At 39.9% G+C, this 26,766-nt stretch overlaps 1 protein-coding gene across 4 annotated transcripts in view; it reads left to right on the top strand.

The window, feature by feature from the left end:
- The window catches only part of LOC129725720 (uncharacterized), a 500,714-nt gene that overhangs the window by 325,489 nt on the left and 148,459 nt on the right, over positions 1-26,766 (top strand). For 3 of the 4 annotated variants that reach the window (XM_055681833.1, XM_055681835.1, XM_055681832.1), the window contains 2 exons: positions 1,090-2,205; positions 24,128-24,330. In XM_055681833.1, the coding sequence (XP_055537808.1) occupies positions 1,090-2,205; positions 24,128-24,330 (1,319 nt within the window). The other variant, XM_055681836.1, reaches the window with a different exon arrangement.

Below are 26,766 nucleotides of genomic sequence, written 5' to 3' on the forward strand. Positions count from 1 at the left end.
GAGGACGAATTGCATTCGTCTCGTGTCAAATGAAAACAGTGCACAAATTATACTGCCGCAGAGAATGGCTTACAAGGTGCAGCCTATATTGCCTATTTGTGACTCCAGCGCGCAACAACACGCTATGCAATTTAGAGCGGTGCTGTGCTGTGAATGTGAATAGAGTAGAGAAGCATACACTTACAAAAAAAAAAAACAGGTAAAACAAAATGAAGGCAAACAAACTTTGTGCATTGTGTGCAAATTTCTATTTGTTTTGATTTAATTAAACCGGTGTCAGCGTTTGTCAGGTTGATTCTAGCAAATTAAGCGCGAGACGCGATTTATGGTTTTTATTTGCTGGTCGAATTGATGTGGTACTGAACGTATTATGAATGTGTTGAAATTGAATTATAATCATGTTATGGCTGACTCCAATTAACATACGTTTCACACATTTCGAATATACGTTAAAAATGCCAAAAATAAAAAAAAATTAAAATTTATCAAAAAAAAATGTTAAAATTGTCGAAAAAATCCAAAATTTCGAAAGTGTTGAAAATGCCAATTAGTGTTACCTGGCATCACCTAGAGGAAAATGTTTCCGCAGAACCAAAATAAAATTTTCCCCACAGTCTCATACATTGGGGCAATGAATTTATGCAACTTCTCTGAAAAAATCTGCTCACACCAGAGCAGTTTCATTTGCCATTGATAATGTTAACCGAATGATGAATGCGTGTTTGCCAAAACTTTGTGCAAGTTTCGCGACTTTTTGTAAATATTTCCCCGGGGACCGAGCGGTTAAATGCACTGAAAAGGAAGAATGGTTCGTTTTTGTTCCGAACAACATCTGCACCGGAACGAATTAGACTCGCAGTCTGTGAATACATAAATGTTCCGCATTTGCATTGTAGATGTGTTGTAAATGTTGTTCTAGGAAAACGGAAGTGCATTTCCTTTCGTTTCTTCTGTTTCGAAACGAAATGAACCTGGCACTGGTTTCGAACTTACAGCTTGATGGCTTTGTTTTATTTAAATCAGTTGGAAGAAGTCATGCTTACATGTATTACTTAACTAATTGTAACATTTCATTTCTTTCATTCCCAGGAGCTGGAGGATCTGTCACCAAAATCACCGAAAACCTCTCCGAAACTTCGCACTGCCCCCGTTGCTTCGAGCACCCGCTTTCCGTTCGATCCACCGACCTCTCCGAAGAGCTCAAACAAATCAAACCACGATACGTTGTTCAATTTTGATGACTCACCCAATCCGGTTCGTCGCCCAGCGCCGAGGATCGCACCCGCCCAAGACTACACTCAGGAGTCGACACTTATCAAAGAAGCCAACAAGGAGAATCGCCCCAAGATGAAGGAAAGCAGTCCCTCCGGAACACCGACCAAAAGAGTTCCTCACTACAAATCACGTAAGGATCGGTTCGTGCAACAGCAGCAACCCCAACAACATTCTGGTAAGCCCCTCAACTCGGCACCGGCTGCCAGCGGGGCTAAAAGCAAAAAAAGCGACCCAAATCTTACGATGTTTCCATTCGATCGGGAAGCCATCGACTACGATCGCATTCAGCGGGAATGTTTTGCGGTGGAGGGAGAGGAGCCACCGTTTCAGCGCAAACAACATCAACAACAACCACGGGACGATTACTGTGAATCGCCGGAAATATTCAGTGATCACTATTCGATCTTCCAGCAATACGCCTATCTGACGCAGCAGGAGCGCGACGCCTTGGAACGGAGCTCTTCGAAGCGAAACAAAAAAGATCGAATCGATGCCTTCTCACCTAAAAAGAAACCTTCCTCCGGTCGGCACGCGATATCGCCTCAACGTCTGTCCAAGTTCGACCAGATCGCGACAAAGTTCGACATGATGCCGTCAAAATATGACAGCTCTACGAAGGGACGAACGAAAATGAGCGGCGTGATGGGTACGGGTGGCGGTCTGCCGGATCTTCGGTTCGATTACTTCGCCGAGACATCTTGTTGTTCCTCCAGCGATGAACTGTCGACGCCGGCTGCCACATCTTCGGCCGACAGCAGGACGCACGCGCCATCGACGAGTGCGGCTTCGAATGCCGCCGGACACCGATCGGTCGAGATCGTCGCAGGAGCAGGCGCAGGCGCGTTGGCCTCCGGGACTATAAATGTTACCCCCAACCCAATGGATGGCGCAGTTTGTACACAACCTCGGGCGACAATAGTCGTACAGCAAGTACGTAGTTTTGTTTAACCCTGTTTCACCTAAATTGATTACTTGAGTTGTAGAGATTGTGTTTGCCTTGGTTTGTCGGAATTTGTTTTGCGGTTGATTTCCGGCGGATTACTGACGCGATCGTGAGTTCGGAAGTCGCCTGAGTGTGCTGTTTCCAAGGTGCCACGAGACACGTACATTAATCAATTCTACGTTTGGAGAAAAACCAGCTCTGTCGCGATCCGATCAATGCCAAAAGTGTTACGAAAACGGTACGGTTCAGAGCAGAAAAATCAACAAAAAATACGGTGTCGATGGAAGTGTTTATTTACATTCGGTTCGGGGCCATTTTTCATTCCATGTTGATCCCATCGAGGGAACACGGGTGCAAAGAGTGCCGCTCAGTGTAAGATTATTTGTGTACGACCGCAGCAGGCCGCGATTGGCAGCGGGCGTCATTAAAAAGTTATAAATTCCCGAACCAGGAAGCGAGCCCCGCGATCAGCAGTGTTCCATTCTGTCTCCATCCATCCTCCGAAACAGAGCGCTAGGTGAGATGTTCCAACTGTGGCGGATAATACTCTGATCCGGAGTGCAGTGCAGAGTTTAAAAGAGTCCCGTGTGTGGTGATGATTATTATTATTCTGTAGCCGTTGGTGTTGTTAAGTGTGAACTTTGCCAGACGCGGCGCGAAATTTCTGTGCAATCATAATAATCAGTTGCGTTCTATCCGCGGATTAAGAGTAGCATTTGTTTGGAATAAAGTGAAACGTGCCGAAGATTTAAACCTAACAGACACGGTTTCATGTCAGAACCATTGCCTCGTGAACGATTTCTCGCGGTGATTATGAATCGATTATTTAAAAAGGTGTCAACTTTGCTGGAAGGCAAACAGGTATGTTAGTGCAGCGAGAGGGCCTAATAAGAAAATTGATAAAATTACTTTTTGAAATGAAAGTTGAGGTGATTTCAAACCAAACATACTCACAGTCTTGTTCAATCTAACAACTTTCCCGTCACCACTTGGAGCGCTATACATTGCCATAGCACTTTTTCCATCATAGGAGGCTTCTTAAGCCTGTAGTACACTCTTTGTCTAATGGTCAAATATTTGACCTTCTGACATAATGGTCAATTTTATTTTACATCATGGTTGTTGTTTGCCCGTGTTTGCCCCATGTTAAAATTGAAAAGTGACAAAAAATTATCTTTGACCAAATTTTTATCTGTCAAAAAGTGACAAATATTTGACGCTCGGTCAATGAGTGTACTACAGGCTTTAGAGATGTGAGCCGTATTAACTTTTGGAAGAACCTAAAACCAAAAAGTTTTAGTGTAATTTCTATAATACAAACTTTATTTAAGTGGCAAAAAAAAAATCATGGAATGTTGGTTCTACGATATAGTCACGGATGCAACGACCAATGAAATCAAAGACAAATAAAAATTGTACCTTTGGAAAACTGAGAAGAATTCATGTTAAATCTGCCAATTTGAACTAGACTGCAAGTTTGCAGTGCAACAAAAGACATGAGGCCTTACCTTTACCTTATCGTGATATTAAACGATTCTTCATTGCTAGAACTAGCTTTTGAGGAAACATTTTATTCTAACTCCTTTTTTAAGAAATTCAGCCTTTATAAATCAGATTTTCGCTTTCTGTCTCCGGAAGCTTTACCTATTGAGCCCCTTTTTTACATCCACGTTGTCTGTTTCCCACCCCTGTGATTCTGCTTTTAGTAATTCTACACAATTCTGCAATTTTTCATTTGTAAACCATACGTTCCTCAATTACGCGCTTAGCGTTTCTGATTTTTACCGTTGTTCAAAAAGATTCGATTTTGATTGATTCTATTTTTGAATAACTGCCGTGTTTTTTGTTTTTTTTTTTTTTTTTTTTGAATCATGTTTTATAAAATTTGTCAACACCTTTCCCGATTTGTTCTGTTTCCGTTTTATTCAGTTTTTGTTTCCGATTTTATGAGTTCTAAATTACATTTTCCATATTCAAATGATTCAAACCACCTTACTTATAAGTAATCAGATGAACATGAAATTCCAAGGGAAATACAGCTTTTTTAGTCTTAACGGTGGATTTGGACTCCATCATAGTGTCATCAGAAGTATAACAAAGAAGGCCAAGAAAGCGAATTAAATCCACTAACGCATCGTGCTTTTTGATGTGGTACTTGAAGGAGAACCTATTGATAGCTATGACAACCTATCGTAAAGCTTTGTACGCTGAACAAAAAACGTTATCTTGGTATTCGAGGAAGTCCAAACAAGTCCAAAGGCCGAAACGTCAGATATAAAACATATTAGCGTTTTGATTCACCGTTACGACTGAAAAAAGCCGTATTTCCCTTGGAACTCGATCGAGATCGAAACAAAAATGTTGATTGACATTTTAGGTAAATTTGTTGTGAACGATTTCTCCTAATGCGTCAAACTACTACTAAATGTGTTAGTTATTTTGCCTCTTAAACCAAGAGTTTTCTTTTAAACCCGTCAATAATACTGTTTAAAGCTAAAAGATGCTTTCTCAAATAGATTTGATCCAATTAAATATTTAGGGCTTATTTATGATAAGAATTTTAGGGCCCTATTCAGAAGACGAGGGGAGCAACTCCTTTCGCCTCCAGTCACTGACGACGCGAGTGAAACTTGGCTGGTGACAGCTGAGTCACGAACGAGTCGAGCAACTCGTCCGAAATCCAGCCGACTCACCATCTGTAATACAAACATTGGACAGGCGAGTAACTCGGCACTCGCCTCGTCTTCTGTAATAGGCCTCTTACTTTGAAGAAGCATTTCCAATTTTATTATTTCTTTTTTTGCGAACCCTCCTCCCACTAAGAAGCTTATATGGAGCCTTTTTGTAATAATAATTCACAATAAAATCTTACGGTAGAAAATAGCCAGGGTTTCTTGTAGACTTCCTTGAGGCTACGGTTGTGTGATTTAAGCTGGAGTGATTCAAGTTTCGTATTCAGTTCAAAGTGCACGAAAGCGTGGTACAAAGAGAGCATCTGTTTGCATGGCAATCATTTTGAAGTTTTTCGTAAGAGTCCACAAATAGAGCTTAGATCGGACGCACTAATGTGGTCGCTCCATCTCAATGAATGTGGCCAAGATAAGCCCTAAGTATTTGAATTTGAATACCCCTTCGATCCCAGTGAAATCAATCTGAAGTTGAGCATTTCGTGCTACCTAAGTTAAGAGACAGAAGGTCCATGTCCTCAGACATTTGCCAAATTATATCGTTTACGTTTGTTGCAGGATACGAGAGAGAGAAGTGTCATCAGCAAACAGACGAGGCTTTCCGTTCAGTCTGAGATGCCTTTGGCAAAGTTGTAGATGGTAATTTTGTTTTTCCGAACAAAATATTTACCATGAGAAAATTTCATTTTTAAAACAAAATAATTTAAAAAAGAAATTAAAATTATTGGTCTCGAAGTGCTCATTTTTTTTTTGAACCGAAAGTAGACTGGGTCATCCTACTGCTATCACTAGTGCTACCCGCTGCTACTAAATTTGATCCTTTCCACCATCCACTAGTAAAATGATTGGTTTAAGCAGAAGCAAACTCTTTCATAACCCAAAGTATCCGTTCCCGGTTAACTAGTTATAATATTCTGTTGACCATGTTAGGGAAAGCAAGCATCAAGCGACCAATCAGAGGTCAAAATTTGCGTTTCAACAAGACTTGACAATTTACAACAGTTCGAACAACCGAATAACAATTTTCTGCACTTGGGCGGATCCATAGAAGATTTTCCAATCGATTGCTGCTTGTCTTACGGTGTATATTTTATCTAGAAGAACAACATTACTGTACAACTTTGACAGAGACATTACACCAACCAAACAAACCGTTCTGATTCTAATTTTGACGTAGAGCTACGTCTCTCAGGATGTTCCGCTGCACAGGAGTGAAAACGTAAATCTAAAAACGGAAAAAGAAAATAATACGTTCAACTTCAAACGCTTATTGAGTGGTTTGTTTTCAACCGATGTCCTTCATTCTTACAATAATCGATTGAAAAATAAAACATGTATTCGCCCAAATGCAGAAAATTGTTGTTTGTTTATGCGCAATCTTGCACTATTGAAATTGATCAAGCCCTAGTACCTAGTTAGCCGGGAATGCACTCTTTGGTTATAAAAGAACTTTATTTTATAAACTCGTTTATTTGACATAGCACAATACCTCTAGGTTTACGGTGCCAGATACAAAAAATAAAAACACTACTGCTGCTGTTTATTATTATTTGTTGCATTTGGTTTTCTTGTTGTGGGGCCGCTCCGGTTGTTACTGCGCGTTGTGGTCTTTTTCCGGGGAGGTGAACAAACATTCTTGCCTGCCTCCGGGTCAGAACAAATCGTATCGCTATCGCTTCCAATCACGGACTCAATGCCCTTGGAAGGTCATGGATGCGTACATCAATAGCATTGTCTCCCATGTGCACCGGAATCAAATAGTTTAATTGCTCATTCCGAATACGATGCTTCATGTTGTTTTCGGTTATAAATTTTTCAGCGGCATCGAGTAACTTGTTATCAACACACAATTCCGAACATGATGTATTTGTATACTATCTACTTCAGTGATATTGATTTTCATCTCACTTTTGATTATTTTTTCAACTTCACGTATCGAGGAGCACGTTACACAGGATGCAAAGTCAATCACGGCTGTTTTAACACACATCACACAAGGTCCACTTTCAGAGTTAGTCGTTCGCAGCTGTGCTGCAATGGTATTGCCTTCCATTTCTTCCCACAATCAAAAAGAAAGCCACTATTGTTTTCACGATGGTAGCAAATGTAGCAGAACTAAACAAAAGAACTGCAGCGCGCAGAGCACTTGTTTGTGGAGGCAGAGTTTAAGCGAGCTTGCTTCTGGTCAAACTAAATATGTTGTTTTGGTAGTTGCTGGAACGGATGGACGGTCTCATATTAGCAGTATCGTAGCGGGTTGCGTCAGTATCTGCTGGTTTTCCGAATTTGCTTTCGGCTTGAACAAATCACTTGCCGGTGGGTCACATATCTCAGCAGTAGCACGGTAGCGGCAAATATTCCGATTTGCCGGTTCAGGGCTTTGGCTTTCTTCCCTGCGATGAAGCTTTGCTTTAATTTGGTAACAACACAAGCAAGCATTCTGTGCTGGATCCTGGCAATCTAAATTATTCGCGGCCATCTAATTGTTTTAATGTGAAAACAGTTTTTGGTTAGTGTGTATGCTTTCAGGGTGCTTTATTCCCCCACTGTTGGGATATCACAAAGGTTGCGATCAGCATTATATCCAATTTTGAACAGCAAACTGCCCTTCTTAGGGGAACTAAGTAAGTAAGTGATAAGTAATAAGTAACTGATTATGGACAAGGAAGACTGCGAGTCCCGCGTCTGTGACATGATCAAAGCCGGTCCGTTCGAGGAACATAAATTTAAAAACCGCAAACCTAGGAATCCTCTGAATGCGATGGTCGAGGAAGTAAATTTCGCGCGACAGAAGGTAGCACATTTGATGGGTGGAGAGAGACTCGAGAGGAATTTTCACGTCCCCAGCCCGATGGTGGCTTCGCTCTATCCGCCTATTGCCTGCCGAAGATCCACAAAAATCTAGGTGAAATGAGACCGATTTCTTCCAACATTCGCACACCAACCGAGAAAATGGCAGTGTGGTTGGTGGAAGAAATGAAAAAGTGCCCGATAACCCAGGGAAAAAGTGTGAAAAATTATGTAGATTTGGTTCAGCAACTAGAAGGGTTCAAAATTAAGGGAAATTATGGTATCGTTCGATGTCACAGCGCTTTTTTCAAGCATACCGGTTACTAGAGTTCGGAAAAAGTGACAGAACTGTGTGAAGACGAATAATAAGAGCATTCAAAGTACAATATTCGAGCGGGGGCCTAGCGTGGTTGGTAACGTCTCCGCCAACCACGCTCGACGGGTGGGTTCGAATCCCACCGCCGACATAGGTGTCGATGGTTGTGAGGTGGCGTGATCCACTCACAACCAACCCAACTGGTCTAGATTCAATCCTAGCCGACAGCGGGAGATTTTCTGAGGCGAAAAATCTCTGGGATCACGCCTTCCATCGCATGAGGAAGTAATGCCGTTGACGCCGGTCCGTTAATCAACGGGCCGTGAGTTAGGGTCCTGGGTGGTGTCGCCTCCCCGGGCGTCGGTGATTGGCACAATAACAATGGCGGAGCTAGACCGACGGTAAATAAGCGAGAATAAAAAAAAGTACAATATTTCCAGCTATTTCAATCTCATACAGCATGCTCTGACAAAAACTTTTTACCGTGTCGATAGCGGTGTGAATCTCTCGTTCGTTCGAATATCAACTACTTTGCGCTTGTTTGACTGAAGTCACTGTTCAAAATTCTATCAATTAGCTGGATTGATAGTGATTTACCAATTCCTGGTGCTGAAATAACTATTAGCCATTGCTTTTCCGTAAAATGGTTTTATAGTAACACTAATTTAAAGAATCATGCTTCATCCTGTAGAGCACCCTATGCTTGCTGTAGCCTGACGAAACTAAATAGGCGCTATAAGTTAAATATTATTCATTACTTTCTTGAACGAATTAATGGCAAAGCATGACAAAAAGTAACATCAGCCGAATCAGTAAGGCTAATGACATACTGAGGCGTCAAATGAAGCGAAGCAAAAAGCGTCGCAAAAGCGTCAGAGCTACTTCTTCGAACGTCTATATAAAACGCTCAAACCGGTCATACTGGAGCGGCAAAGACGCGTCGATAGAGGCGGCGAAACAGAACGAGTAGTGTTTTGGCGCGCGTATATGTACGCGGTAATACCATATTCAAACTAAATCTTTTATCACCAGGTGCACCAAGTTTGTTTTGGTTTGGTAATTGAAAAAAGCAAATAAAAAACATTTTCGTTTAGAAAAGGTTAAAATGTTTAGAAGAGGGTTGTGCAGTAAATTCATGTTCAGACTAAACCTGATATCGCCTGGTACTTAATATTTGCTTTAGTTTGGTCTTAAATCTTAAAAAAGAAAAAAAGTAGGATAGAAAATACTATCGAGAGAAATTTTCAGGTCGTCGGGAAAATAGCACTGATTTGAATTGCCAGAAATCTAGCATGCTGAACTTTTTCGGTCGCGAAAATGCAAGCCGCTGAGTAACTAGCTGTGCTCACATTGGTTATTCAAATCCTAACAGATATTATAAACTAGTTGAACGTTGCTCGGGGTCAACGGGTTTAGAATTTAGAATAATTTCGTTTTTTTTTTTACTACGACTGTAGCGCAACTCACTTAAGTAATATTATTTTGTTTCATAAAAAAATCTCTATGTTTACTAAAAACGTAATTTACCGTGCTTGAAAAAGCAAAAAAATCTTCAATGAACGAATTCATATTTCCTTCAAACAAAACCGTTACTGGAATCTAGGAATATGACAACACAACGCATTTGCGACGCTCGCTCCAGTATGTCATAGGAAGCTTCACTCAACGCTTCTGTTTATTCCGCTTCTCAAACGCTCAACGCTTCGCTTCATTTGACGCCTCAGTATGTCAGTAGCCTAAAACGTAAAATTTGGGGTAAGGGTAACTCGATTCAATTCAGTATTACTGCAAAGGCTGAGAGTGAGTGTACAGTTAGCTTCATTTCAGGTGTATTCCAAGCATTGAATGTGAGATTTCGGAGCTCTGCCGGTTACCGACGCGTTAAAAAGTTTGCGCCGGCATTTAGAACGCAGCCGGGTGCCACATATAACCACATGGAGGCTTACCTTTCAATTGCTGAGGGGAGTACTACTACTTCACTTTTAGAGGGAAATGCAAAAAGACGTTTGGTCTAAGTATGGACTGTAAACTTTCACCGCTGTTAGCCAACGTTTTCATGAGCGATTTCGAAGATACCGCGGGAAAAGAAAAATATTTCCCACGAGTATGGGAAAGATATGTGGATAATGTTTTTGCCCCGGTAAAAGAACGCTACCTATCCCAAACATTAGATTTGCTCAACTCCCGTCACAACTCAATCAAATTTACGGTAGAGCGGGAAGTTGAGAGTAAATTGCCCTTCCTAGACCTGATAATCACAAGAAAGGAAGATGGCACATTGAAGTTTAAAAACCGACGTCTACTGCCGTTATATAAGGCCCGACTCCAACCACTTTGGGAGACAAGAGCAAGCAGTCTAACATTCTATGGCCCACCGGCTGTTCAATGTGCCAATGGAAGCCGAGGAATTTGCCAAAGAACAGCAACAAATTTTCAAAGCAGCAAAAATAAATGGCTACGACAGAAGATTCGTGGACAAAACCTTAAAGAAACAATGTGATAATGCAAAGTCCTGCGAATCTAGTGTAGCCGCTCACATCGTAACCATAGACCGCCAAATAGACTGGAAAAACGCGAAAATTATGAAAAAATTCTTGGAAATCGCTTAACATCAGCAATTCGACAGAACCGCTGATGAACGAAAATGATCCCATCCCATCATATCCTGCCTATTCAACATAAGAAAGCTGCGAATATTGTAGCATCTCTTTCCTCTCTGACATCTAGGAACAACGTATGAATAAGTTGTAACCAATCGGACTCTCCTCCTGAAGATGGGCGGTATTACGCCCGAAACCGGTCGAGTTTAGAGGTAAATTTACTAAATGTTCGATGTAGTAAGAACGATAAGTGCTGTGTTTTGTCCCACGTCGCGTCGTATGAGTGATGATAGTTAGTTTTAACCCTCTAGTGCCCAAATTAATTTTAGGACGGGCTTCGGTAAAATCACTCTGAATCATTATAAACACTTTTTAAGTATTTATCGAAGCTTTTTAGAGATTTGACTGAAGCCCGCCAAATGGCGGCATTGGGCACTAGAGGGTTAATTGAAGATCAATCATTTTTTCGGATGGTCCCAAAAGCTAGAGTTTGGAAATAAATGCTTTCTCATTGTGTTCAGTCAGTGATATCGTATGTGCCAGTGATATTTATGTGCGAAACCAAAGCCGATAACACTTCAACAGCTCGTTTGCACAAAAATCATCACTGCATGTTTATTCTTCAAGTGTTTGTTTGTTGTTATTCTCATTCATGTTCAGTTGGCAATATTTAGTACATTAGTAACGAAACTTTGTCTAATGTCATGGATCTAGCTCAGATCGTAGAGCACTAGCTTAGCATGTGAGAAGTATGAGGATTGATGCCACGGTGTATATTCCTCTCGAAAGGACAAAATCACTATCTAAAACTTTGCCGAATAGCGGAATTGCACTCTTGGTTTTGTCCCTGAAACCTACAGCTATCATGAGAGGAAAATTTTACAGCCACTCGTTTTTTGGTGCCTACTTATTTCGCTATCCTGTTCCTCCCACGGGAAAGGAAACAAAGTGTCTGGTATCAATACTTGATTTCGGTGAAGGAAGGAATTCCAAGAAAATATACTACTTTGGATAACGACAACGGAAGGTTGCACGAATGAACTTTATTTTTTCCAGTTTGAACTCAAGGAAAATTTTTTTCGCTTATATTGAAGAGTTGTCAACACAAGTTTGCTCTAGAGCTCAAACTAGGAAAAATTAAGGATAAGAGTATTTCAACCGTTCTTGTGAATTTTAATACATTTCCGAGCTCGCTAGAGGCACAAAATTCACAAAAATGGCTAAAAAGCTATAATATTTCAATTTCCCAGTTCTCGCTTTAATGTGTCTTTCAGGATTTGATGCCTACTGGAAATCATTCTTCTTGTGATAGTATCTTTCGAAATTCTACGCATTTTAAACCGTTAAGTAACTCTTTTTGCTTTAATGTTAATGTTCCAAATTGTCGGAAAACATTGCGAAGAAAGGCTCGCGAAAAAGTAATACGGTAAAATCGCACAAAAACATGAAACAACTCGAGATCAAACGCTTCTAAATACTAATTTCAAAGAAACTGACAGCATCTGTTGTTCACGATTTGGCTCTTAGCAATATTTTGCTGCTTGTTTATCCTGTCTTACCCAATTCTGTTTGTTCCAGAAGTCTACCTTTCGTGATTCTGCTATCCATGCTTTTGTCTGCAGTTAATTTATCTCTCTCTAAATTTTTCCATTAGAGGTTTCATCTGTTGTGCCCTTGATACGATTGATTTTTGTTAATGCACGAGAGAAATAAAATGGGCGCGTTTTTTCACGCAGAGTTTACTGGAATATTCATTTTTACGTGGTATGCTATAAATGATTTTATACAGAGTGTGGTTTGAATTTCCAAAATCAACATTGCATATTCACTAAGTTTACTAAACCTTTTTTTTATTTCTGATTTTCATCTTGATTCGTGAGTAGAATCATCTTCGCAATTCAGTCTTTTTTCGAAAGTTTTTAGCAGAAGTTTAGCGGTTTATAAGCGCAACGTGTCCTAAAAAACGACTTTAGTGACTACTTCAAGATGTTGTTCTTTATGACTCGGGTCGAGATAGAATTTCACAGTTATTAAACAAGAACATTTGGGCTCCTCTTGAAATTTGACTCAACGTGCTGAATAGTCTATTCCATTACTCATAAACAATATCGCGCGCTTAGCCTGGGTGGGCTCATGGCGGTCTCGATCAACTAGATTAGTTGAGAGAATTCGTTATCGATATTGTTTCTGGCACATTTTGCATGTGTAGGATAAGTACAACGATACACCGTGCCCCAGTGCTGAGTCGAGAGAATCGCCAGCTTGAAAAGATCCTCGACTCGATCGGGAATCGAACCCGATATCACAACCGTGTGGGAGAGCTAGCCGACCGACATCGCTAACCACAGAACCACGGGGACCACTCATACTATGTAACATTTCGATTACAATAATTTATGCGTTGCATTTCGAGGTATTGCTGTAATGATTCAAATTCTGGTTCACTGTGTCTCCCGAGGTTTATTGTCAAAAGTTTCTGATTTGCTTGCTCTTGGTTCGAGCTGACGTAAACTGTTTAAAAATCACCCGGAAATTATTTATTTTGAACAAAATTTGGATGAATTTCTGCCAAGCAATATCAGAGAAATAATTTTTTTTTTCAACTTAAGTTACTATCATCCGGTTCAAATTTGATTCAATTTTAGAGTAATAAAATATTAACATTTTCAAAAATATTTCATAACCGAAACGTCCACCTGAGCAGCGGAATCCCGCTGCCAGGCTGTTTCAATTAAATTGCCACGAAACCCAGCATATGAATGTTAATTTCATTTCCAGGGAATTCTACTGCGGTTTTATTACAAAGCTGCCGTGCGAATCAGCCGTTTGTTAGTTGTTGTTTTTAGTTTCTATTCTACATATGCATGCGGCACTACCGCATGCTGGTAAAAGTTGGAATTCGGAAAAGTTAAAATTGTACTGTCAGAACAGCATACACCACCCCCGCGTATCGGAGATTGCAATGGGACGACTCCCCGTCGTTGGTTTGTCGGCCGGTTTACAGTGCGTATACCAGCAGGTAACTTGCTGTGCTGCCTACGGTGCTACTGACGTGATGTCGGATGCAAAATCAAGGTGAAATTTTTGGCCAGTTCAACAAAATGCAAAAGTCATGGGGAAACAAACCCATTTGAACTGATGATAATCTGACAAACGGGGAGAATTGAATGTGTTACTATGGTTACGTATCAACATGCGCCTCCACACCCGAGAATGCTCACATACGGGGCGCCTCCATAGTTTAGAAGGTGCGATTACGTTGTTATTTTATTGCCAGTGAACTGTTTGTAAAAATAATCCACAATTCCTGGTAACAACAAATCTTCAACGGAAACATCCCCGAAAGTGTTTATCACGCCATCGGTTTAGTTCCTTCTCGGAAGACCCTCTTGCTCTTACTTAGCCGAATAAACATGAAGGTGTGTTTTTAACAGTACAACCGCGAACGCAAGTGTAAAAAAACGCAAAGTTGAAAATAGCATCGCACTTTACCCCGAGTGAAGCGGTTTCTTGTGAACCCACCGCTAATTGCTTTTTCATCAAAACTCCCGTCCAAATAGTGAAAATCGACATAAATACACCAACAAGAATTACTCGGTACCCAAGATTGGCTGCCAAACCAAAATCTGCTTACGATGGATGGCCCCTTATGCCGTAAACCGATTTCTACCGGTAGCAAGATTCTGCGGAAAGTTGTACCTTTCCGTTGGATTTTCCCAAATCAATCACGTCTTTGTAGTTCTCGCTCGTTCGGTCGGTGCCGGCCGGCTACATGAAAGGCGGGACTTGACTTGTCGACACAAACACACACACTTGCTCGGACGCAGTTTGTCTTGAGCAGTTTTTTTTTTTTGCTTATAAAGTGGAAAATTATATGCGCCATAAAAGCAGTTACGGGGCTTCCGTATGACGTTCGTGTGGTTATTGAAATTCGTCGGCGACTGGTGGTGGGTGTCCATCAAACTGATTCCGAGTTAACACATCAAATTTTACATGATCGCAACAGCCTTGTCTGATAGGGTAAGAACATCTGAGCTGAGAAGGAAACATCAATTCTAGCTGTACTATTATTATTTTTACTCCAACCAAAACAACTATAAGATCAGCGGGTATTTTAAAACAGGAGCAATGAACCAGCGACGCGTGCCATTTCCGATGAAATCTGATATTCGTAAAAAAGCGATTCATGGGTTTTCCCCTTCATTTCTGCAAAACGATTGACCGTGTGAACGAAAGTAGAAAGCAGAAAGAATCTAGGTTGTGAGGGCAATTTAATCGGTGTTTTCTTTCGGCGAATTTGATTCATGCAAGGTTAATACCGGTTGTAGTTTGAGACGTGTGATGATGTGTATGTGAATGTTTGTTTTTGTTTTGCCAGCGCTGTTTTATAGAAAAAAAAATTGCTGAATGAGGACGGCGGCTGAAATAAATTTTGTACATCATCGATTCATTGTTCTGCTAGTACTAATCTCCTATTCTGTTGTAATATTTATTACACTATTTTGATTCTTATGGTTTGTGAACGAACTCAATACAAATGTTAAGACATTCAAACTAAAAATGTATAATATCGCCGCTTTATGTTCTGAGTAGTTGTAAAAGTCTGCCAGCAAATTTACTTCCTAAAATACCTTATTGGCTAATTTCAGTACCACAATGTACAAATGTTTATCGGATATTATTCGAAAAATAAAATAAGCCCGCAGTAAAATTATTACCAAGAATAAAAAATCAGCGAAATTTCCTTTGCTGTCCTGTTTCATCTTCAACAGATAACTGTCGGCAGAATTGTGAAAGGTAAAACATCAAATGGCAGGACCAGGGTAAATCTTGTGGAAGACGAAGTTGCAAAAGATCGCCTTTCTGAAGGCTAAATATTTCACATGAAAGACAGAATCATAATTAACCAAATCTTCAGGTAACAGCAGAAAACACAGCAGAAATAGTATCGATATCGAATGACATAAAATAAAATCTCTTCAAACAGAACCTGTGTTCCGTCGAATTATACCTTCTATTTTTTTCTTTATATTAAAAGATTGATAGCGTTTTTTAGGAGTAATAAATTTAAAATTGTTTCTTGAAAAAATTGAAAATTGTAAGAATTTTGAATACTTTTTTTGCGTTACACAAATATTGTGCGGTAAACCCTCGCACTGCAAAATATTATTCACCTCAAAAAAATTGATAATATTGTCCTTTTTGACGTATGAGACGTATGACGTTGAGAATTTCAAAAACGTCAATCGAATTATTCTGAAGCTTCTTTTTGTTCACAACAATGCTGGAGCTTAGCAACTTTTTACTTGGCATGGCGTGTATCGACGTAATGAAAGACATTCAGAAGTATATTTTTATCCTGGTTTCAATGGACTCGCCTAAAAAGTTGTCAATAAAGTGAACAAACAGAAGCAGCAATCTGTTCACAGCAATCTTCAAACTTTATGCAATACCTTCAACGCTTTTGAACAATCTTCAAAAACTAATTTAATGCTCGGTGAAGCTCGAGTCATTTAATATTTGGAAGCACTGTTTATCTCACTGCAGCGTTCCTAGTGGTCGGACTTAGGATGTTTTGACTGCAGTTTGTTTTGAAACGCTTTCTCTTTCAGTGCTGAAAGTAAAACAAAAATAGAAGAAGAGTAGATGAAGAGTGAATGCAACGGAGATGGAGAGCTGGTGGAGCAAATTTTCCAGAAAGCTTAAAAAATGAGGAAAGATAAAAATTGGAATATTTTTTTCGTCGTACTACCTTTGAATATTTTATAAAATTCAATATTAACTGACTCGATTCGATTACAAAAAAAAACTCAAATTAAAGCACATAGCGGTGAGACCCAGCCTTTCTCATTCGAACTTATTACTTGTTTGATTTACACGAACACTCCAATTATTAGAAAAATATACACTTTGATAATTTGTGCTGAACTTTTTTTTCACTGTAAATCACAAATACGGACGTACAAAAAGGGGTCTCATTTAGTGTTGGCAGACAGTGGAACCGGGCCGGTAAAACTCTTTACCACGCAACAAAATTGCTCGTTGTACTAGCAGCAAATAGCAAAAGTGCAGCACTCTTAACCACGCAATAGTTTATCATGTTGTTGCGTGTTACATATTGCAGCTGTGCGGCTAGAAGACAACAAAATTCTTTTCGTGCTAATATTGACCGTTGGCAGACATGAGAATAAGTTCGAAATGAGTCAAGTCGAACTACAACCGTCTTTCTCAAATTTTTTCAATATTTTGTCCCAACTGATCTCAAGGTACGATGCTGGCCTATCAAGCCAGTCGTCGTAGGTTAAAATTCCGGCTCGGTCAGTAGGATCGTAGCGCTAGCTCCGCAATTGTCATGCACACTAAACCGTTGGATGCAAAGTTTGTGTACGATCTATTTATGTGAAAGACAAGTTTTGTATGTATGTTCCAGCAAAACTCTTGAATCCTTGAACCGATTTCCACCAAACTTTTTACTCGAATAGACTTTTTCAAAAAGAGGAGGGAGAACCCATGATGAAAGAAGGGTACAAAAACGATGATTTTTCGAACTTTATGGGAACTTTTTGAATTCACTCGATGACTTCCGGGCTCTTGGTTTCGGAATCAGGATGACGCTTAGATATCGGAGAATCGGTGTACGATGCAATTTTTCAGTGTAAAATAACGGCTTTCAGTCTAAAAACACCACCTCTAGAGCCTGGAAAACGATTTCTAAGAGATTGTTAGAGCTGGTATTTCGAAACATCCAATCAGCTTTGATAGATTTTTTGAACGATAGCTTTCTTTTAACTACCACCACTTATGAACATGTTGGTGTTACTTTTTGTTACATATGCATATGCAAAAGGTGGGTATTGAAAATTAGGATTTTTTTACATTACATAACTTATGGATGTCGTCTAAGAGCTTCTAAAAAAAACATTGTATATATAATTAAACGGATCAGTTTTCTATAAACCGCTGTTAATGCACATTATTTTCGAGCTGTGGTGAACATTACTTGATCGGTTTTTGTTTAAAGGGATTATAATCATGATATCATCTAGTTTTGCGATGTTCATGTTGTAAGTGGCCACGCCTTTTTTCAAGTTATGTCATTCCATCAATTTCCCGAGACGCAAAGCGATTTTGTTCTATATATGGTACGAGTGTATGACAAATCTCACTTCATGTCAGCATATCAGTGTAACCGAGCTATAGGAACCCTCAGCTACGCAACAAAATGAAATGTTGTAACAATCGATTTGTAACAATCAATTCTGACAATATTTTTCTGAGCGTCTTAGTAGAATGATATAAACAATAAAAAAAAAATTATATGTTTCCATTAAACTCTACTAAATTCAGTTAAGTTGAATGGAAACATATAATTCAGCACAAGCGGGGGCCTAGTGTGGTTGGTAACGTCTCCGCCAACCACGCTCGACGCCTGGGTTCGAATCCCACCGCCGACATAGGTGTCGATGGTTGTGAGGTAGCGTGATCCACTCACAACCAACCCAACTGGTCTAGATTCAATCCTAGCCGACACCGGGAGATTTTCTGAGGCGAAAAATCTCTGGGATCACTCCTTCCATCGCATGAGGAAGTAATGCCGTTGGCGCCGGTCCGTTGATAAACGGGTCGTGAGTTAGGGTCCTGGGTGTGAAGTCGCCTCCCTGGGCGTCGGTGATTGGTCACAACAGTGGCGGAACTAGACCGACGGAAAATAAGCGAGAATAAAAAAAAAAAATAATTCAGCACTCTCAGCCACGCAACAGTGCACACGCTGTTGCGTATTGCATCTTGTAGCTGCGACTGGAGGGCAACAAAATTCTGTTCCAAGTTCGAAATGCTGCTGTGAAGTCGAACTACAGCCGTCTTTCTCAAAACGCTTTATTTATGTTGCATAAACTGTTAAAAAAATGCCAAAACGAAGCAGCATTTTTTACAGTTAGTAACCATCGCTTCGGAAGCAGCCAGTACCATTTTCGTCCACAGAACAATAAAAATGGTCTTAATTAGAACCAAATATACAACTGAAGAGTTTGATGATAACTTACATCGTCCTGCGTGAACCGTGCGGTCGTGTCTTGAATATCAAGACACGTCGTACGGCAGCATTTTGATAGTGGTTTGAAATACCGAAAGCATCGAGAGTGCACGAAAATTATCAAATTTCAAATGTTAATAACTCAGCCCAGTTTTAACAGTCCTTCACTCTTGCAGCAATCGAAAAATTGTGATATTTTGATGCTAACTATCATACAATTGAAAAGTGTAGAGCCTTGAGTTGAATGTAGATTCTAGCCAAACAAAGCTGAAACGAGATCCAAATACCATTCAATATGGGCATTTCCGGAATTAAAATTTTATCCCAGACCGGTAATAATCGCCATCTTGAAGTAAAAAATAGTAACTTCCTATTTCTGGATAGGACATACAATAAGCAGATACCACCCAACATGGATATTTCCGGATTCGAGGTGATGCCGTGCAGGCAGAAATCGACCTCCGATACGATGACACACAGGGCGGATAAATTGGGTGGCACCCCCACCAGGTCGCAGTGAAACCATCTTGTTATCAAAAACTCTGACGTTCGTTTTGAATTGCATCAAATCTACCCATTTTTTTAAATGGGTTGAGATCATACTCCTAGAAGCAAATTTATATAGTTTTCGAGGGTTTACCTCGACCTCCACCCAATTGATAAATAAGCTAATGCATTTGATGGTGACACGTATTAAAATTTTCATCATGGGTGTCATCTCCTAGAGGGTGACACCTGGGGCGGATCAACCCCCACCCTAACCCCCCACACTCACACTACACTGGCGTACCATTTACCACCATTTTGAAATCTAAGATCGTGACTCCCGGTTGCTGTAAAACAACCTTAAATGGCTGAATACTACCTAATATGAGTATTTCTGGAACTGGGATGAGATCCAGATGCCATAAATCGACCTCAGTTACCATTTTCTAGTGTTGTATAAGAGTTGCTGAAATAAATATGTTGATACAAGAGACTCTATCGTAATCTATGCGTTAGAGAGAGTTGAAAGAGAACTATTACTGGAATTTGCCACTTCAGACCATCCACTTTGATAATTCAAATCAGGTGTATTCCCTAGCCTCCCGCATAATCAATAACTATAAACGGATGATAACCCATATGGTTTAACGATAGCCCAAACAGTCGGGACCGAACTAGTTGTTAGGCACTTTTTATGGTTATTGATTATGGGGGCTATTGCAATAAATACATTAACATTCAACAGACTATCGTAATTCATTAACAGCGCGGTCGTGTCTTATAAACAACCTCTTCAACTTTTCGCTAAGTCAGCGTATTCATAATTGTAAATCATTCTTTACGCAATATCAAAAACATATTGATGCAGGTGTTCATTTAATTGAATAAAATCTCTGTCCTGAATTTCACAGCTATAAACAAAACAGATAAAAATACAGATTTGGTGTATCAATGAAAAAAAAAGTTGTGGACCTTCTTAAAGCAAAGCGAAGCCTTGGTGCTACGTTCCGATCCGGAACTTGACCTTTTGTTAATTTATACACAGACTTCGCAGCCGACTGTTTAGTGTACAGGACCATGCTTGTCTTTTCTCCTCAGAAAACCTCTAGAGTACAGGAGAACATCTTGCACTGCGAAAACAACTGCTCTCACACTAAAGAGCAAATCAACGCACATGCTAGAAGAGAACGACAGACGATTTTTATCTAGTGAGCTTCTTGAAAGCACCGCGATGAAATCTGGAATCTCTCTCTTGCGAGACAATGAACTATGGTGTACTTTCTCACACGTATGGACATCACGCACAATAATTACACAGCAAAGCTATCTGCGGTGCGTTTGACAAATATAACCAAAAAGGTATAAACGCATTTTTCATGCGAGATAAAAATATATAAAATCGAACACAACTGTTTATGGACCAGAACAAAATATAATGTAGCAATTGAAATATGACATAACTGGATTCGCTATATTTATTTGTTTTCTTAAATTAATTCGCATGATGTACTCACGGTGTCTCTGGTAGAAGAAACTTATCCGAAAAAAATTAGTATCGCTCTTATACTCATCATTCGAAAGCTCAAGGTGTCCCCTTTGATATGCTTCTAAAATTGAAATGTTCTATAGGCGGGTCCAGAACATTTTTTTTCCAGACATTTTTTTTGTAATTGAAAAGCTGGAGGAATGGGACTTATGTATCCTTATCAAGGGATTTAGGTGCTGGGAGCCCGATCAGATAGTGTTGAAACCTTCAAGTTTTGTTTTTTCATACAATAAACCAATGTTTGGCATAATCTTAGATTTTTTGAATAGGATCAAGTGGGGTAAAAAAGACTCGAAAATTGTGAAAGTACAAACTGCTCAAAAGACAAAAAAAGCTATAACTAATCGATTTCTCTGAAAATTGATATGGCAATTCTAATCATAAAAATATACAATGTCGGTTTTTGAAAGTTGCTGTCGAGGTTACATAATTAGATATTTACATTTTTCTTCAAAAACATGGTAATTCTTGAAGTTTTTTTGTCAGAACTAGTTCCTACAATTAAACAATACGTTTTATAAATCAACTCAAGAGTTTTTATTGGACGTATTCAAAAAGTTCACCGTTTAAAAATAAATCGATTTTTTTATAACAAGGTTAGGGCCATCATTTGAACCTGTTACACAAGGAGCGCAACTCCATTTTGTACCTACATTAAAATGCTGGCTATAGCAGGCTATAGCTCTATAACATCCCAGTCTGAAATTGGTTTAAAAAATTGAACTCCAAAAAAAATCTCGGGTTCGGGTCTGGCTCGGGTTTCACAGCTTCGGATTCGGGTCGGGTTCGGGTTTCCCAAAAATAAAATTTTCGGGTTCGGGTTTGGTCGGAAAAAAAGTTTCGGGTCGGGTTCGGGTTTCAACCGAAAAACAAAACTCGGGTACGGGTTTGAAAAAGCCAAACTCAACCATCTCTGGTACAATGGTTCAATAAGCATACCGAATTGCAGAAAAACCGATGCATTCTACTCAAAGTTACAGTAACATTATGATTTTAGCAGCACCTGGACATTAGAGTTCAAAATGCCATTTCACCAGGCCGGATTTAAGTGGAGAGGGCAAATGTCCCGGGCCTTCCGACACGAGGGGTCCCCCTGGTTCTAGACCAGACCTGAATACAGGTTGGAGACCTTTTCACTCCACTAACTCCTTTCCCAAAAAACTTATATGTACAAATTATTTCATGAATGAACAAACCCTGGAAATTTAAGTTCGATTGGGGGACATCGATACAAAACGTAGTTGCGCTCCTGACACAATGTTTTAAAACATGTATGAATAATGAATTTTTCTCGATCGTTACTAAAACGGCGCAGTTTTTAATAACATCAAATGGAAGCTCTTGAGTTGCTTTATAAAACGTATAGCTTAGATACAGGGTCCAGTTTTGTTGACAAGCAAAAAAGAGCTGTAATAATCACCATTTTTTTGAAGAAAAATGCAAATATCCTATAATGAAACCAAGACAGCAACTCTTAACAACCGGAATTTTATATTTTTTTTATAGGATTTTAAGAAATCAATCAAATCAATCATCAATCAAAATCAATGTATTCAAAGTCACAACATTTTATTTGTTTTCAGCTGATTTTCGACTCCAAATTTTCAAAAATCTCTTTTACCCCACTTAACCCTTTTCAAAAAATCTGATATTATGTAAAGCTTTGTTTTGTTATATAAATTAAAACAACCCTGAATATTTCAGTACGATCAGAGAACCCTGATAACTTTTTGTATTTCTGAAACATATTATTTATTTCCATTTCACTAGTTTTTCAATTACAAATATATGTTCGAAAACAAATTGTTCTAGACCCCCCGATAGAACATTTCAATTTTGGTAGGATATTAAAGGGGACAGCTCAAGCTTTCGAATGACGAGTATTAGAGCGATACTAATTTTTTTTTTTGGATAAGTTCTTCAACCAGAGACACCGTGGTACTAGCATAGCAAATACATTTGCTACAGAATGAGGAAACAGTCTTTGCTACCATCCAAGCAAACAATCAAAACGTTTTAAGATTAAATATCAGCAGTCCCGTCGGGATACGGTATATTTTTCCAAATCTGTATCAAATTTCCAGTTCGCTTATTTTTCGCTTTCCCTACTGCACATACTGTCTGCTTAATGAAATTAAATATCAGGTTAGGTTGAAATTTGAAAGGTGAAATATTAAAAGTCAGTACCACGAAACTGAAAGTTGCTCTAAGTTTGTTTCAAGTAAATTCACGTTCATACATACATAGGTAGGCGAACAAGGAAAGGATTAATTTACGTTCATTTTTAGCTTGGAAATTTATGGAATATCCACATAGAAAGTCACTCTTAAAAAGCTCAGCATGTCACTGAATTGAACAGAGCAAGACAGCAACTGTGGATCAAAAATAGGGAAGAATTACAAAAAATTATCCCATTACATGAAATAGATCCACGAGGGATAGGATCTAGAGCGGTAGAAATTATAAAAAAAAATCAAGCAGATAAGTTAGGAAAAAAGAATGTTGAGCTTTTGAAAAAAAAATGTAACTAGGTAGCGGCTCTATTACTGTCAGGTTTGTTCAATTGTCGTCCGGGGGTTTAATGAAGTCATAAAGAAGTAATCTTTCGCAGGAAGGTGCTCTCCATTATGAAGAACCATTATACAAGAAAAACAACGATCTTGGACATCATTTACCCCCCCCCCCCCCCCTGATGGCGCTGATGTCTTAATTATATGATGATTTCTGACGCACCTTGTCCCATTTGTCATTGAATAACATAATAATCTCCAGGCACCATTTTGTCTAGTCCAAAACGCAAAACTTATTCCGACGACGATCAAAATTTGCCAATTTATACTGCATGTACTACCAAAGCAGCATACTATTCCGCAACCGAAGTGGTTCCCTTTCTGTTCATTCCAACCCAGCTGCCGCCGGAAATATGCTAATCAGAACGCTATTCAGTATCAGTTTGTCTTCGACGAAAAGTATGCTGCCTCGTGTTTCGTCCGCCTGACGCGAGCTTGCATCCGAGTCGGCCTTGAGAAGAGACTCACTCTGGAAACGGTCACGCGTTATAGCTGTGCGTAGACGTGAGTCGAAGACTTTCGTAAATTAGAGCTAGTTTATTGCGGAGGAAATCATGAATGAAGTATTTTATAACAATTCTAAATTAATTAGCATGCAAAAGTTTCGCAGTGTCATGCGTCCTCGTCTGTGTAGCACTTAGGTCATGACGGACGGATAGAGCCTTGGTTCTTGTGATTCTTATTATCTTCTGCGTTCTTGTCATCGTCAGCATCGGAGGAGAAGCGGTGTCGCCAGTGTGGAGTTATTTCCATTTACAGCCTTGTTTTGTTTGCATTCTTATTATTTCTGCTGCGCTCTCTATGGCAGCCTATTGTATCGCCAATATGTTCATTTTGTGATAGGCATATTTTCTCATTTATTTTTCCCCCCTTATTCCGCAGCCTTCACTCAGCCTAGACTATTCGTCGGTGGAGACAATTCTGCTGAAAAACGAGGGCGACTTCATCAGCGTCGAGCAGGGCAAAGAGTTGTCCCGAAAGAAGAAACAGCAGCAGCAACAACAGCAACGAGAGGATAACATGAGGCAGCTGCTCGACGTCACCAACACGCTAACGACGGAGGAAATTAAGGACTTCGAAATGAGGTTAGTGAACGCACACTTTTTTGGGGGTTCAGTTTCCACCCAATTCAATAACGCAATAATAATAATCTTCATAACATCGAAGATAAATTGACTATGATTATCTCGGTAATCCGGTGCATCCGGAGTCAGCAGTCTCCCCGCTTTTTTCCTCTAGGACGATGGTTTCGCATGAGATCACGTCCGACGACTAAAGAATCGTAAAAAGCACCCGTCCGTCTGATGAAAAATATTTAAACAACGTGCGAACGGATTTTATTACACGACGGTTCTTGTTCGGATTTGGTTGGCCCCCGAAACAGACTAACATCAGCAGATCATCATTGTTTTCATTGGACCGTCTGCTGGCTGGCACACATAAAATCCCATTTCGCAGCATAAAATTTAATTTGGCAAACGGTGAAATCATACTGCAGTTTCTGGATGCTGGTGATTTGATTGGTTTCGTCACGACGTTCATTATGTGCTTCGGTGACATTTAGCAAACAATGGTGTGTAAAAGAAATGAGAAACAAACAAAAAATGCAACATATTACTTTGTGTTCTACTGCACTGCTTTGCTAACAAACATTGCAAATTTGCATAGCAAGCATTGTTGTACCAGTATGAACACTCTTGGGAACAAGAGAAATGCTTTGCTCACCCCGACAGGGGCTAATTGAAAGGAAAACAGTTTTGTTACACAAGGCAAACAACCAGCTGAGAAATTTCGTTTTTCCGAGCGGTCTCTGTTGCCCAGATAATACTGCGGGCAAATATTGTTTGCTTATTTTGCGTCAACTTATGACTTTGATCACTATAGCAGGAACTTTTTCGAGCCCGAAGGCTAAGACAAGGCGAAGACTCATCCGAGACCAGTGAACCAGTGAACTTCTGTGAATGTAATGAAGCTTGGTGGGAGTAAAAATTATGTTTAATTTGCAAACTGTATACTAATACCCTTTACTTAAAATTTTGAATTGAAATTAAATTAATTAAAGGTGTCAAGGCTGCATTTCTGCGAACAATGAATCAATAACGTACGAGCATACCTAACACAGACGCAATGAGAAGACACCAACCGTGATATTCTCTATATTAGTACCAACAAAATTTTTGTTTGATTTTGTCAATACAGGCCAACTAATGTTTACTTTCATGAGCCTAGACTACACGCCGTATTACAGAAGCTTCGACGATGGGCGTCTTGTGCAAATCGATTCGACTTCTGTAATAGGAATCTATTTTGATGTCTCGAAAGTAAAGCATTTCTGAAAAATGTGTAACAACCCCCATAACGGTTTATTTTTTTGTATTCCTGAAGGGCATTGGGTAGAAAGCGCCACTGCGACAGGAATGTTTGTCTTTTGTGGCTGGTCCCGATTACTTTACACAGATTACAAGATGCTCGAACTCATTGATGGAGTTGAGCTAGTTGGTTGTAAGCCTGTGCCCCAATCCGGAGCTACATGGTTGATGAAACCTGTGACCGTTTTGGGATTGGTGCTCCATACCTGGTATGGAGTTGAGAGGTAACTTCCAAAGAAGTTAAACCTCGATGAAGCAAGAGCCCCGCAAAAGCAAAGCAAATGCGCTGAGCTCTCAGGTTCAGCGTTGCAAAAGCGACAATAGTCGGTTAGGACTTTGCCGATTTTCTTTAAATGATAAAGAGCAGGACAGTGTCCAGTGAGAAGTCCCGTGATGATGCGTAGTTCACTACGAGTTAAACTAAGTAGCCGTTTGGTAACCGTAGGGTTAGGGTAGATAAACTGTTTAGCTTGCCTGCAACCCTGCGCATGTTGCCATTGAGATGCTATCTTTAGCTTTTCCCATGTACTTAGTTCGCCTTTAATGGCGGATGTGGAAGTACCTAAAAACAGTTCCGGTCCAATGAATTGCTGAGCAGATCCTTGTCTTGCGAGGCTGTCGGCATGTTCATTTCCCTCGATTCCGCAGTGACCGGGTACCCAAAGTAGCATAACTTTGTTGAGGCGGGAGAGTTCCCTGAGTGTTGCGATGCACTCCCAGACTAGTCTGGAGACACATGTAGCAGACTTTAATGCCTTTAGTGCCGCCTGACTGTCCGAAAAGATTCCGATTTTCGCATGTCTATATTTGCGATGTAGACATGTTATAGCACAGATATATATTGCGTATACCTCCGCCTGAAAGACGGTTGGCCACTTACCCATTGAGATAGTGGCCTTTATACCTGGTCCGTAGATCCCTGAACCAGTCTGGGGTCCGATTTTTGAGCCATCCGTGTAGAAGCGGATTGTGCCCGATGGAAGACTCGGCCCTCCATTGTTCCACATGGAGCGATCTGTGTCGATCACTATATATGGAACGTCCATGTTTGGCTTCGCTTCCATCCAGTCCGAGACTGTTGTTACTAAAGGTGTCAGCTTAAACTCCTTTAGGATGCTTAGGTGACCCGTTAGGTCACTTTCGAGCATCGTT

Source organism: Wyeomyia smithii, chromosome 2, assembly GCF_029784165.1.
Source record: "Wyeomyia smithii strain HCP4-BCI-WySm-NY-G18 chromosome 2, ASM2978416v1, whole genome shotgun sequence".
Classification (NCBI taxonomy): domain Eukaryota; kingdom Metazoa; phylum Arthropoda; class Insecta; order Diptera; family Culicidae; genus Wyeomyia; species Wyeomyia smithii.